The sequence below is a fragment of the Haliaeetus leucocephalus genome, unplaced genomic scaffold (assembly GCF_000737465.1).
Source record: "Haliaeetus leucocephalus isolate CR32 unplaced genomic scaffold, Haliaeetus_leucocephalus-4.0 Scaffold166, whole genome shotgun sequence".
Classification (NCBI taxonomy): domain Eukaryota; kingdom Metazoa; phylum Chordata; class Aves; order Accipitriformes; family Accipitridae; genus Haliaeetus; species Haliaeetus leucocephalus.
The window spans coordinates 1,208,740-1,223,207 of NW_010972602.1; the positions used below are offsets into that span (position 1 = coordinate 1,208,740).

The window sequence follows — 14,468 nt, forward strand, 5'->3', positions numbered from 1 at the left end:
AACATAATTTATCCAGTAAATCACCAAACAGGAAAGGAACATTACATATTAGAAATCCTTTCAGATGATACTAAAATATGTGTAACTTGGAGAAGACCACAGAGACTTTAATCGAAGGCTGCTGTACAATAGAGTGAAACTGCTGATTCAATATATTGAGAATAAATTCACCAGCAGTACCATAAAATTTACGACTCAGTCTTGTCTTCTGATTCCCCAGAGGATATCACTGTGCATCCTAAAAAGAAGATCAGACCTGCAATGCTAACGATGAATTGAGTGGGCCTAATTCTGATTTTGTTTATGTGGAAGTTAAAGGACTTATGTTCATGCAAGTTAAGAGTTAAGAATATGGCCCAGAACATTTTTGCGGTTAGTTTGTTGACATCAGAAAAAACAGGTGTATTTCTGGAGTAATTCAAGAGAACAAAACAGCTCTAGTACCAAAATTGCTACACAAACTACATAGCTTTATCTGATTTTTTAAAACTTCTAGACCCAACTATGCATAAACTTATGCTGCACTAACATCAGTAGAGATACTCACAGGAGTAGGATTTTGAAGGTCGGTTCTATGGGTCCAGTCCTGAAGAAGGCACCTCCTTCTTCACCCTGTGAAACAGATGCTGAGAAGAAGAATTATTTTTCCTCTTCCCTTATCTTTGCATTCACTTTGACAGGGAAGAAGCACTGCATTGTAAGCAAAATTTTCAGTTGGGACTAAAAAGAAATCCTTTTCTTATTTTCAGTTAAAAAAAAAAAAAAAACACCCAAAAAAGAACATAAGAAAAACACATTCATAATTCATCAGAAATAATGCTGACTGCAAAATACTGTCATTTTCATGCAGTTTGCACAGAGATAAATGTGAGGAAAAGAAAAAAAATAGGAGTGTTATATGTTGCATTTGACGCACTATATAATATATATATTTATATACACACACAAAGTTTACTGTAACAGTGCTTTCATCTGATGTTTGAAGAACTGAGATTTGTCATTTACCTTCTCCTTAATAGAGGGGAATACTGTCTAAATGGAGTCCAAAGATCCATAAAAGAAGAGAGGTCTTATTTTTGAGTAGGATCACCATCTGCTGCTTGCCCATACTCCCTTCAGCAATCTGAGGCCCCTAGACTCACGCACCTTGTGTTATATTCCTGCAAGAAAATGGGATGAGTGTGAACTGTTGCTCAAGGCTGCTTTTTATTAAAGTATTTTGACTCAGTGGAAGATTAGCACTGAAACTGATAAATGGCTGGTCACTGCTGCTTTGATCCCTCTTTCACAGTGATATTACACGTAGCTGTCCAGGGACATGCAAGGGGAGAAGCTGTTGCAAAGCCATCGCTCTTCCCGTGTGCATTTGCTAAGCAGAAAACCCCACAGGCCATTCAGAGCATGGGCACCACATGTGCACTGCTTCACATTTTGGAAGGGTAAAAGTGTGGGCATTTTCAAAGGTATAATGTTGCTTTGTGCTATGAATTCCTTATCTATGTCCTTTGAAAAACTGAAAAGTGGCTTGACATTCCAAACACTAATAGTTCCATGAGCAGGGAGTTAATGAAGCGTTTTCATCCCTCTCTCTTCCTCTCTCTCAGTTCTCTGCAGTTGAATAAAGGGTGAGCATATTAGCCTTTCTTTCAGCATGGTACGCAGCAGTTACTTTCCTCTATCTGGATACTGATTCACGCAAGGCATATAGGAATTTAACGTCTTGGATAGATGAACTTCCTGTTGAAATAAGCAGGCTGGTGGATTCAGAAGTTATTAAAGGAAGAGGTATATGCACACGCACACATGCGCGGACACACACCAAGTAAAATTGCACCTTTATAACAGCCTCTTTACATGCTCTAAAGGAGCAGGCAAAGGCACACACTGAAGTATTTCTATATTTCCTTTTAGTTTTAAATCACAAAAAAAAAGTAAAATGCTACCAAACTTGGACAGGCAATAGGACAGTTGTCTAACCCAACATGGGCTTGTAAAGATCACTCCCTGCCTTTACCTAGAAATTTAATATAACACACTGGTTCTAGTAAAGAGCTGGAACAATCGTAGTTAATATTAAATCATTTTTTCTTGAACTTTGTAGCATTTTATTACTGAGGTTATAGGCAGTAATCACATTTTATTCGGGCATTCACTGAGTCTGAAAGTTATGTGCATTTACTTTTAAAACCTCATTGGCTGTTACCTGCTGCTTTTTGACAGCAACCTTGCACAGGACATTTCCCACTGTTAGCAGAAACCCATCTGGAGAGCCCAAATCCTTCTCTACCTATGTAACAATTTGGAAACCATGCATGCATTCAGGAGTAACAATTAGCCTCTGGAGTGCATTTGTCTTATAAAACTTTTATTTGGGGTGGTTTGCTTCACTATAGCATAAGAAAATGGAGTAACAACTCAAGCTATATGTCTGCAATGACTTGTGAGTGATCTCCTAACTACATTTGAAAGAAAGTTCAACCATCCCTTGAACCCATATGCTTCAAGCTGAGCAATTCAGACAGATGTTTAATCACTTCACATTCAGTAGGAAATGGCTATTCAATGGCCGTAGAATTTAAAAGTGGCACTATGAGGTGAAGGCTTCATGTTACTTCTATATTGACATTCCCTTTTAGAAATACAAGTAAAAACAATTCAGCTGAATCCAACATGGTTTTATCACATAAATTTCAATCATTGTATTTTAGTTTTTTAATCATTAGATACCCTTTTAAATTTTTACTGGCAGAAAAGCCCAAATCTATAGTGCAAGTTGATGCAAATGGAAAGAGATGAAAAAGGATTCTCCAGCTTCTCAGAAAGGGAGGTGTAGACTGGGTAGAAGGTGAGTGCATTGTTTAACTGAATCTGCGGCAATAATTACAAGGAAAATATTTAACTGAGAGCAACACAAAAAACCCCATGACCCTGAAACTTTTAACAGGTAGTTCATCAAACGTCAGGATGAAAATACCTCTTCAGAAGAAAAATTGTAATAAATCTGCAGTTGTTGGTTACAGTATGCTAAATATTGTGAAACACTTTCCTAAAAGAAAGACACAGTGTGGTTTTGATAAGATTAAAGTGCATTTCAGCAAAGCGTACACATTATTCTTCATTTTACTGTTTGGCAATTTCAGTGTTCTTCTTCAGAGAAAACAAAAGCTTACAATGATTAACGTTCTGTGCTGTGGGAAGCATACAGTCTAGAACAATGCTACTCTTGTGTTGCACCAGCCTTCCTCATCTATAACATCAGCACAAATAGTTTTTCAACTGAGTAACCAGCATTTCTGAGATAAGTCCTTCCTTTAACTACAATTGATAATGCGTGATTGTGTATTGCAGTGTCAACAGAGGCCTCAACCAGCCTGACAGACTTCCACTGAGTCCCGTACCAATAGCTCATGGACCCAGCTGAGTGGGAGTCCGGGGTGTAGCAGACAAATGTGACACTCCCATCCCCAACCTCAGACCATCTTTTTGTCCCGCCAAGAGATAGTGTGTCACCACAGTGCTCAGGATTAGACCTTTACTCTTCAAATTGAGAGTCTATTTCCTCCACTCCTGGAAATACTCTATGTGGCTTGCATTATATCAGTAAGATAAATTACGCAAACTAACAGTGGCATCTAAATGTATTCTCATGTGTGCCTGTTTTCCAATCTTTATTAGCAGAGAACTCAGAAAAGCGATTTAACGTCACTTTACAATTCTAGGTGGCAGTGGAGGAACTTGGGCATGCCACCAGGGAATTCTGTGTCCAACCTGAATTCAGATATTAAATAGTATGAAGTTCACTGTGCAGATAAGCAATACCACGTGAATCTTTCACAGTGGACACAAAGATATGTCACAGTTCCACCAGGCTCCATGGTTCTATTAAAGCCCCAGGAAAAAAGGTCAATGGACTTGTTTGTCTCTCTCTTTTCACATATCTGATTTTTTTTGAAGTTTTAAATGGGGAACACTATTTTGTAATGAAATTGAAGAGTGTAGGGAGCATAGTGACCCTCCCACTGCGCTGTGACCCACCTTCATCCATTCCTGTCCCAAGACACATGAACTCCTCTCGACCCAGCCATACAGCAGTTCTGCTCCGGTATTTTACTGAGAAGAGCTGGGACAGCCAGTGGCTGGGACAACAAGACGAGTGTGCAGGCTGCAGCAATTAGGATGTCCAAGTAGTGATTCCCTCCTGGGGTGGGAGAGAAAGAGAGAGCAAGCGTGCCAAAAGTTTCTTTCACAGAGATCACAATACTGAAATATTGTCAATTAATACTGATACTGTGCATGTTTCTACCATGATGTCACTGAAGATATGTTTCCAGATCAACACGGGAAGGACAAAATCTTAAAACCTTACCAGAATATAGTGCATTGCATCCTGCCATCTGCCTGTCCACAAAATATCTGTCAGTGGATATCGCACAGGCAAACTGACTGCGCAGTGTCTCATTCACCATGTCTACCTGTGTCCTGGTTTCAGCTGGGATAGAGTTAATTGTCTTCCTAGTAGCTGGTACGGTGCTATGTTTTGAGTTCAGTATGCAAAGAATGTTGATGACACATTGATGTTTTCAGTTGTTGCTCAGTAGTGTTTAGTCTAAAGTCAAGGATTTTTCAGCTTCTCATGCCCAGACAGCGAGAAAGCTGGAGGGGCACAAGAAGTTGGCACAGGACAGAGCCAGGGCAGCTGACCCAAACTGGCCAACGGGGTATTCCATACCATGGGACGTCACATCTAGTATAGGAACTGGGGAGTGGGGGCGGGGAATCGCCACTCAGGGACTGGCTGGGTGTTGGTCGGCGGGTGGTGAGCAATTGCCCTGCGCATCATTTGTACATTCCAATCCTTTTATTACTACTGTTGTCATTTTATTAGTGTTATCATTATCATTATTAGTCTCTTCTTTTCTGTTCTATTAAATCGTTCTTATCTCAACCCAGGAGTTTTACTTCTTTTCCTGATTTTCTCCCCCATCCCACTGGATGGGGGGGAGTGAGTGAGCGGCTGCGTGGTGCTTAGTTGCTGGCTGGGGTTAAACCACGACACTAGTTACTCTCTTATGTTAGTTTATTCTGGCTATCTTGGTAGTTAGTAGGCAGCACAGTGGGATGGCCCTGAGTTGTTGTGGCAATGGCCATTTGTCTTCCAGCTTGTGACTTGTGGAATATGGTACAAGTAGTCCAAACAGCATGAGATACAAGGTTATGGATGACTCCAAATTCTGACATGCTTCCTTGTCCTCACTGTAAGCACAGGTAAACAGGATTTTGGGATAGGAAATAGGATTTAGCTATTGCCATGTGTTAATGCTGTCAGAAAGCTACTACTTGCTCCACCTTTGTATCCGTACTGTTTGAGAGAGCAGACAGTGCACATGCCCACTTTCACCTCTGGGACTTCTCCTGCCCGTGCTGGCAACAACCGGCATCGTCTGCTTCTCTAACACAAAGTATTTGCTCTTTCTCTGCCCCAGCAGCATCATTTACTGTCACACAAACCCTTTAAGTCTGCATCTCATCCAATCTCATCATCCTCACCTTCAAGGTTTTACCCGACATCCAACTTCCCTTATATCTTCTCTCACAGCACTGCCTCCCCATTCCCCTCCTCTAAAGCCTTGTCCTAAGCACTCTCTTTGCTTTCCCTGTCACTTAGCAGCAGTTTTACAAGTGTGATGTTTTACTCCTTTCATACTTGTAACATTATTACTGTATCATGCCACCCTGCATGCAAAAATGATTCCTATTTCTTTTGACTCACACACCCCCTGTTAGCTTCCTCCACATCTTTCCTTAAAAGCTATTTCTTCAGCAACAATTTCCAGTTACGCTATCCCCACTGGTATGTCTTCATCTGAATGCCACTGGTCAGAGAGGACCTAAATTTAACCATCTGGGCACAGTATTCACTCATGTTTTTGCCTGAGGCTAGGTAGCTGTTAAATGGATATAATTTGATAACTTGCTTGGGTAAGACATGAATTACATTATCCTTGTGTCAATGATCTCTTATGGCAGGGAAAAGCTGCAAATTTGGGGAGCGTTCTTGCAGCAGCCAGTTGCTGGCCATATGATGTTCAATTTTTATTTATAAGCATTCCCAGTAGTTGGGACAAAGCACACTTTTTTCTTCTTGTTAAAACATTGATAACACTCAAAGATATCCACAAACTGAAGAACCTCAAAGCTTAGCCAGTAGTACAAGTTTACAAGCTTGTTTCTAACTCAGTGTATACCATGACTGAAAACGATGTTGATTATAGGGAAGTCCCAGACTGGAACTAAGTTATCCTAGTGACAGAATCTTTTCTTTTCACCTGCTTACCCTGTTAATGGCGGACTAGCATGCTTTGGCTTTGGAGTCAGAAGACTGAAGTCCACAAGGTGCTTTTTCTGCAGAGGACCTTCCTTTTCAGAACTCACTCTCCACTTTGGCCACCAAAACTTAAGCTTCTTTGCCTTCAGGATCAGTTTAAGGCACATACTTGTTTTGGTGAAACGCTGATTTTTTCACTTTGCCAGATAATAGGCTTCTGCAACTCATTTATTGACACACCACAGGAACACAAAGGTGCTTGTGTTCTGGCTGAAGTTACACACATCATAAAGTTTACCAGCTCATTCTAACATAAGAAGTGATGTGTTACCGGTTTTGGTCAATGTGATCTATATTGTTTTCTATTTTTCATTTCAAATGCATTAGAAGAGATAAAGTATGTGTTTTTTCCTCACATGCATGCCTTTCAGAAGTAGGCTGGAACTGATCACTTACCCTACATTTTAGTAATCCGTGACCCTCCTTAAAGTCATCTCTTTTTCTTCCTAGTGCAAACTGGGAAGCATTGTGCTGCCCTACCAGCTTTCTTAAAATGGAAAAAGTAGCTGGATCTAATAGTTTTCTGAAGGCAATACTGTGTTTCAGATGTGTATTGTGCTTTGTATGCTATCCATTTTGTAGACTTTCACTGATTAAATTACAGTGAATATGGAGGAGCAGATTTTGTGAACCACTAGCAGATGTTCGCTGTTGCTAGTTTTATGAATCTTGTAGAACAGCAGGAACAGCCTATGTGCAAAACATTTTTTTGTGATTTTGCCATCTCATACTGTTCTCACAGCACTGGCTTGGTAATGATATGATAAAGCTTGGGAGGTAAGCTTTGATTGCAGACTAGCTGCTGTTGGGGCCTTCAGAAAGCCAGACCTGTAAAGCGCAGTTTGTTTTCAAAAGCCTGTGGCTGAGACAGATGGGTTAGCTGGAAATATGTCATTTATAATATAATCAAATGCTTGACCTCTTATTCAGGTATTAGTTGTTATGACACGGATGACATTTAAACTGTTTCACAGTTCGTTTCGTTCAGATGTAAGCTGCGATAGCTTTGTGTGAAATGCTAATTTTGGATGAAATTATCATGTTAGCATGATTTATTTGATTTTTGTAACACCTTGTTGTACAGAGATGAAAATGATCATGAAACAGTTTCACATAAAAAGCAAGAGTACTAGAATCTGTAAATTTCAAACATTTTCTTCAAATAATGCTTTATTTTAAACCTGGCCCAAATTTTGGTAGGGAGTGTATCAATGTGGTAATTTACTGTCCTCTCTTGAGCTAACAAGTCACTTGGTTGAAATGGTTTTGTAGTCAAATACATGTTGTGGGCAGAGGAAGAGATCTTTAATACAGAATCAACCTTGCTCTGTGATCTGAACAGAAATGAATTATCATGGGCACAGACAGCATAGGGATGGAGCAAGGCTGAGTTTGTGATAGCACTAGCTTTGCTTTGACTTAGTAATATATCCATCTACAGAGTCCACACCTCTTTCTTTCCTCCATCTCTTTTGCCAATGGATATGTAGCTTACAGGAGTTATCTAAGCACATATGTGTATTAACTGTGACTGGAGGCAGAACAGCAACTGTGATAAAGGATTATTCTTAATACTGGAAAGCCAAAGCATGCAAAAAATTAGAAATACCAGAACTGAGAGTGTTTGCACAATACTAATTCAGCCTTTTTTGTGTGTATGCATTAAAATCTGTTATAACAGAAAAGCAGATTGGAAATAAAATAAGACTAGGACGGCCAATCTTAATACAAGTATTAACTAATTCTGCAGTTCTTGATTTTGTAACCTGAAAATACTATGTTAGCACAGATATTTGGATATAGTTTTCCTTGTTCTTTTTTTAAAAGAGCAAAGCGGGGGGGGGGGGAAAAAATTAAAAATCCCAAACCAAAACAACCCCCCATGAAAATTATATCATCCTCTAGGTAAATCAGTAGTGGGGGGAGTGAGCTATGCAGTTTTCCAGCACAGATACCTGCTGCAGTCATGGAGCAGGCAAAAGCAAGAACTGAGACTCCTAGTGCAGGCTGTGCGGGAGAACTGATCTGCTGTGCACGGATTCTTCTGCTCTTTTGTCCCCACTGGCTTTGTCCTAATCTGCTCCTGTCCTCTCCTGATTTCATTTGCTTGCATAGTCCAGCAAGAGGGAATAATTTGAGACCGAAACCTAAGGGGGAGAAACTGGGACAAGAACAGTTGGGAGAAGACTGTCGGGGGGGGAGAAGAGAAGTTAAGATGAATGAAGGAGGCAAACAGGCTTCAACATTTAAGATGTTAAAGTCTGAGCTATATGGCTAGTGACTGGAAAGAGGGAGACAATGCTAGGTAACTTTCACAGGTGACACTACAAAAATCTATTAGTAACAAACTTCCTTCTCTACCACACAGAAAACAAGCTTGAAAGAAAAAAGTTCAAAAATTCATTAGGTTGTAGCTGATAAAATTTGAAAACATCTATTGCATTATCTAATTCAGTTCATGCAAGATTGCTCCTTTTAACGTGGTTTTGTGTGCATTATGAAATCTAGTTCTAAAGCAACTGAAACTTAGAACCCCTGAAAAACAATTTCAATAGTTCCATGTCTCAGAAATTCTAGGCATTTCTCTACTTTAAATATTCTCTTTGCTAATTTCTTTTTTACTTCTGCTAATTTGTAGCATTTTTAATCTGTTCAGCAATTGCTGTCTATGCAGGTTCTTTTTAACTGTATATGTGCTATTACCACATCTGCACCAGACACTTAATTGTAGCAAGGCTAATGTACGCATCTCTTAACTCTTTCAAGACACATGTCTGAAGTCAAAGACTTTGTTTGATTTTTGGAAGAGATCAGTAAGTTCAGTAAGAACAGGTCCAAAGGATATTGATACTTACAATGACTTAAATTCATAGTCTGTCTTCCACTAATTTGTGAAATCTTTTTCCCCCATTTCCATGGAAATCTTAATTATTTTTCAGTCTTTAAAGTAAATAAAACTGAACGCAATCCAGTCGCAATAGGAATCAGTTTAGTGATATACTTTATTTTCCTATGATATGTACATCTCGTATAACAGCACAAAAACTTCATGTAGGTTGCTTGTGCTGAGAGCCCAGTATGTTCCTTCTATTACCAAATGCAGTCAGTGATGTCTCACTGCTCACTACTGCCTTGTGCACAGCTGTTTCTTGCCCTACCAGTGACACTTAAAGCTGCTCAGCTTCTGTTTATGAAAAAGTTTTCTTCTTTTTTCATAGTACCACAACCATTCTTAGAGGGAGTGTTTACCTCTCCACTTTTTCTTTTGCAAGGGACCTATCTCTGACCTGGGCTTGTTGCAGCAATAATGCTCTTGAATCTGTAGATTCCTTAATATTTCCAGAAGCTGAGGTTCAAGGATGAAGACTATGGGAAAGTTCACATTAGCATTATTTCTGCTATTCTTGTTTTGGGTAAAAATAATATCCCATTTCCATGACCATTTCATAAATATACTATTATTATTATTTTCCATAACAATACCATAGTTCTGCTTTCCTGGAATGTAATCAGTAGTGAATATTCTATACATTTTATGGATAAGGGTTTCAGCAGTGCCCTATTTAGTCAGCTAAGAACAGCAATTTTGTGGATGAATAATTTTTGATAGCATTTCTGTTCTCATGAAGTTAATCAGATGCTTGAAGAAGGACAGACTCCATCATGTGATATAAGACTGACTCCCAGAGTGATGCCACCAACGTCTGTGTTTGCTTTACAGGTTGATGACCAAATGAAGTTGCTTCAGAACTGCTGGAGTGAGCTCTTAATTCTAGATCACATTTACCGGCAAGTGGTACATGGGAAAGAAGGCTCCATCCTTCTGGTTACTGGGCAACAAGTAAGTAAGTGGGCTCAGAAAAGTATCAATGGCTTTTTAATAATAATTTTCAAAATAGCAGGAGTTTAACTAGGTCAGAAGCACTCCTGTGTTCTCAGAGATTCTCCACAAATAATGTACAGAAAATGACTTGTGCACTCTGTTCCTAGTCTGCTGATTACAGGTAAACTTCTAAAAGCAGATATAATCATAAGCACTTTTTTTTGCAAATGTATATTTCAGTGATTGGAAAAATAGCAGATGAGAAGTGTTTCTTGAGAAGTAGTATTTTCTTGGGGCTGAAATGGTTTCTGACAGCAAAAACAACACTCCCAAACCTGATGCTTTAGGTCTAAGCAATTACAGCTTATTTTCCCTTTGGAATTGTGGTTTATTGAAAAGAATCACTAGCTGGGTCAGAAACCTAGAGAACCTGCAGCTACTACCTCATAAATACGTTGGGTTTAGAGAAGTATGTACATGTGTGAGAAACTGGGCAGCTGAGACATCTAATTCCAGGAAAATTATTCAGTCCATAGGCTATAAATGCAGATATTGTCTCAGATGCACCCTGCAGTTTGTGTACAGCTTTTCAAGGGTTAATTTTCTTCAGGTGTCAGATGCATAGGTGTCCTAAAATGCAAGAGCAATAATGTGACAAATATTAGGAAAACTGTGAGAAAACCCAAAGAAAATAAAAAGGTTTGTCTCCCTCGCACTTTCCAAAGCACAAAGAACTTGACAATAAAATAAGAACCTTATTCTTAAGATTCTTAATCTGGTTTAAACAGAAAAAAAATAAATCACAGTAGCAAAGAGAAGCAAAGTGTGGCTGAACATTATGTTCCTGATTCAAAGTGAAAACAAATGATGGCCTATTGGTATATAAGTAGCTGCAAATTGAACTGCCTCAATTCATATGTGTGGGGAAGAGCACCTTTTTCCAAGATACATCATCTGTATCTGCATATTGTGGAATTTGCTTATACCTTTAGTTATAATTTTAAAACTGTAGCAATTTCTTAACACTAAGAACAAGTGTTTATAAGAATCAGAAGGAGAAGTGACTGTTTGCATTTATGATTAGAAGGTGTACAGTAGAAGGGAGAAATGATCGACTTGTCCAAGAAAAGAAGTGGGAAAATTCAAATTCTAGCTATAGAACTGACTCCTGCACCTTTGTGGAAAGTCACTAACCTGAGATAAAGTTGTACTCCCTAATTATACGAGCAAAAATTAGTTGCATTACTCTTGGTTTATGTTGGTGCTATTGAGAAAATGATTGATCCTCTTTCCATTTCATCATCTGCAAAACATGGACAATTTTACCAGCAATTCTTTTATTTACTGCAGAGGGTTCTTGCTTATTCCTTTGTTTATAAAGCTCTAAGTATATTGACAGCTTTCTGTTCCAGAGAGAACTGCTAAATTAGTGTCTCATTTGTTACGTGATTAGCTAGTTTTTAAAGGTACTGAGTGCCTAAGTCCCACTGAAATCATTAGAGACATCTAAATACCCTTAAATTCTAGCAATTGTCCCCATTTTCCCACAGTAATAATTCTTACCTCATTAGCCACTTTTATCTTTTCTTGAAAAAAAACCCCAGCTGTACATGAACTCAAGGCAAAGCACAGCATTTAATCACTGTTAGACAACAGGTAGCAGGATGCTTATTAAATATACTGCTTACAAATCATCAGCTGGTTTTGGAAGTTGTATATTTCCAGGCAGAATTATAGTCTCTGGCTAAATTAAAACCTGGCTAAATTGGACTGATCGCATCTGTCTTTGCCCCAGGTTTGTCAAATAGGTTTAATACATCCTCTTCTCAATGTAATTTCACATTCCTATGCCAAAGTTTGTCCTTTTGAGATTGGTGCAAGCACCCCCAGAGTCTCCTGTCATCTTCTGTACATTCCTCTTTGCACTTAGGCTGCTTGGAGATCAAGGAGCCATATTACAAGAACAGCAAACAAGAACACTAAAGTCAGTCCCTTCCTTATGGATGGACTCCTTTCCATTTCACACTAGCTAACAGCTGGAAAACATACTTGCATGTATGCACCACAGTTTCTCCTTGAGAAACAGGGAGACACCAGACCTGAAGTAAATATGCACTCTCTGGCTGCCGTTTTTGAAACTGGAACAAGTCTGAAATCTACATGTAATGCCACTGTATTGTCCTGATTTCATTCAGCTCTGGTCCCTGTCATCCTAGATTAAAAGTCAGATTGCTTACAGAGTGGGCACAGCTGCACTGACTGCGCCTGCTCTCTCTGGGCTGTGCATTGCACGCGTGCTCACAGAAAGACTGCTGGTAGTTGAGGTATTGCAGAAGTGCCACTACTATGCCAGTACATGAGTTGTATGCAATTTGTCATTCAAAAGCATTTACTTTAAAATATCATCCATTTAAATGATTTTCATGGGTGAAAATCATTCATTGAAGAACCTCTTTTATTTAGAAGGACAAAGCTGGGTGAGCTAAACAGGAGGTTTAAAATATCTAGAATTGCCAGAGTCACAAATCTTAAAAGCACAGAATAATCCAGGCTGGAAGGGATTTTAATGACTCTCTAGTCCAACCCCTTGCTCAAACAAGGTTTCTCAGGGCTTTATCCAGTTGGACTTTGAAAACCCCCAAGGATGGAAACTGCACAACCTCCCTACGCAGCCAGCACCACTGCCTGACAATCTTCATGGGGATAAAGTTTTTCCTTAGTTCTGGTCTAAATCTCTTTTGTTTCAACTTATACCCCATGCTGGTCACTCTGCTCCTCCTTGAGCTCTGCTGCACAGCACAGAGCCTGGGAAGACCTTGCTGGTAAAGACTGAGGCAAAGCAGCACTGAGAACCTCAGTCTGGTCTGTGTTTGCTGCCACTGTGTTTGCTGCCACTGTGTTTGCTGAATATTGCCTTTTTGCATTGTAGCTCAGTTGCGAGTTACTTGTTTAGGCAAGCTGATCCAATACAACTGCTTCTTTTCATGTCAAGATGGACCATCTTGGCAGCATCGACTCAGTTTGTTGTCATTCTAAGACACAATGTGAGTTCGAATGTATTTATGAAAGGACAATTATGACTGTGTCCATCTCCTCTGTATTAACTGTAAAATAATTCTGGGAAGCCACACTTCTAGACCCAGGCATTATGAGTCTTTGCTGTTGCACTACATGCTGCATACTTTCTGGTTGCTGCCCTGATCCTTTCAGTTTCTCCAGTAGAGAAAGGGAAATAACCATGCCACCATCTCATAAAAATTAATTGATTAAGGTGTGGAAAGCACTCTGACAATTCTGATGAAAAGTGCTGTAGAAGTTTTTATTTACTGCTACCAGCAAAGCACTATGAGCAAAATTACAGTCAATCATCTGGCTTTCAAAGATATTAACTTTAAACTGAGGACCTGAGCTAGATAGCCTACTTTATTACCTGAGAGATCATGATTATTGTCACAAGCTAGCAAATTTAAGACCTCAGAAGCCTCACTCCTTGCTTTCCTTAATATATCCCTCCATAAAAGCTACTCATAAACACAGTCCTTTTTACAATCACAATCACAATCAAGGGGGAAGCTGTAAGGGGGGAACTTATCACCACTTAATTAGAACATACCTGCTTTCTCCACTTAGGCTGCACAGCCTCTGTTCCTCAGATACAAAAGTCAAACTTCATCCAGCTCTCCAGGGCCACACCGCTGTCAGTTCTATACTAGGTATCTAAAATGGGCTAGTGGTTAGAAGCACACTCAATTTTCAAATGCATCGGCTCAAAACCCATTACCTTAGGGCATTCCTATCACATTTCCATACATCTGCATTTCCCTCAAGCCACTGGCTTATGAGTTTTACCCAGTGTCAATCCACTGTTCCCACTTTGATGGGGAAAAAGTGCAGTCAGCAACAAAGTAGTAAGCATTGGCCCTTGCATAAAAAAAAAGACTTTTATTTTATTTTGTTATTTGTTGGAGTTTCATAAATGAAGCTCTTTTGTGTGTATGTGTTTCAAGAAAGCACTTTTTTCAGATCATTACAATTCCTCAGCAGTTCCTCAGAAACAAGTTCCTCCCTATGCTGCACACTTCATTTTCTGCACTAAGTACTGCCCCTCAGCAGTAGCAATTACCATTTCAAAAGGAAATAAAGTAGCACAAATGCATTTTACAACTCTCCAAATTTCATAATGGAAAACAGCTAAGGAGTGATTTGCAATGTGGTGGTTTATTGTAAATCATTGCCAATATGCTCTCCACATGCCAAGTT

The 14,468-nt window shown here is 39.3% G+C and overlaps 1 protein-coding gene across 2 annotated transcripts in view; it reads left to right on the forward strand.

The window, feature by feature from the left end:
- The window catches only part of NR5A2 (nuclear receptor subfamily 5, group A, member 2), a 95,718-nt gene that overhangs the window by 45,047 nt on the left and 36,203 nt on the right, over positions 1-14,468 (forward strand). For both annotated transcript variants that reach the window (XM_010563416.1, XM_010563417.1), the window contains one exon: positions 10,107-10,226. In XM_010563416.1, coding sequence (XP_010561718.1) covers positions 10,107-10,226 — 120 coding nt within the window. The remainder of the gene's footprint in view (positions 1-10,106; positions 10,227-14,468) is intronic.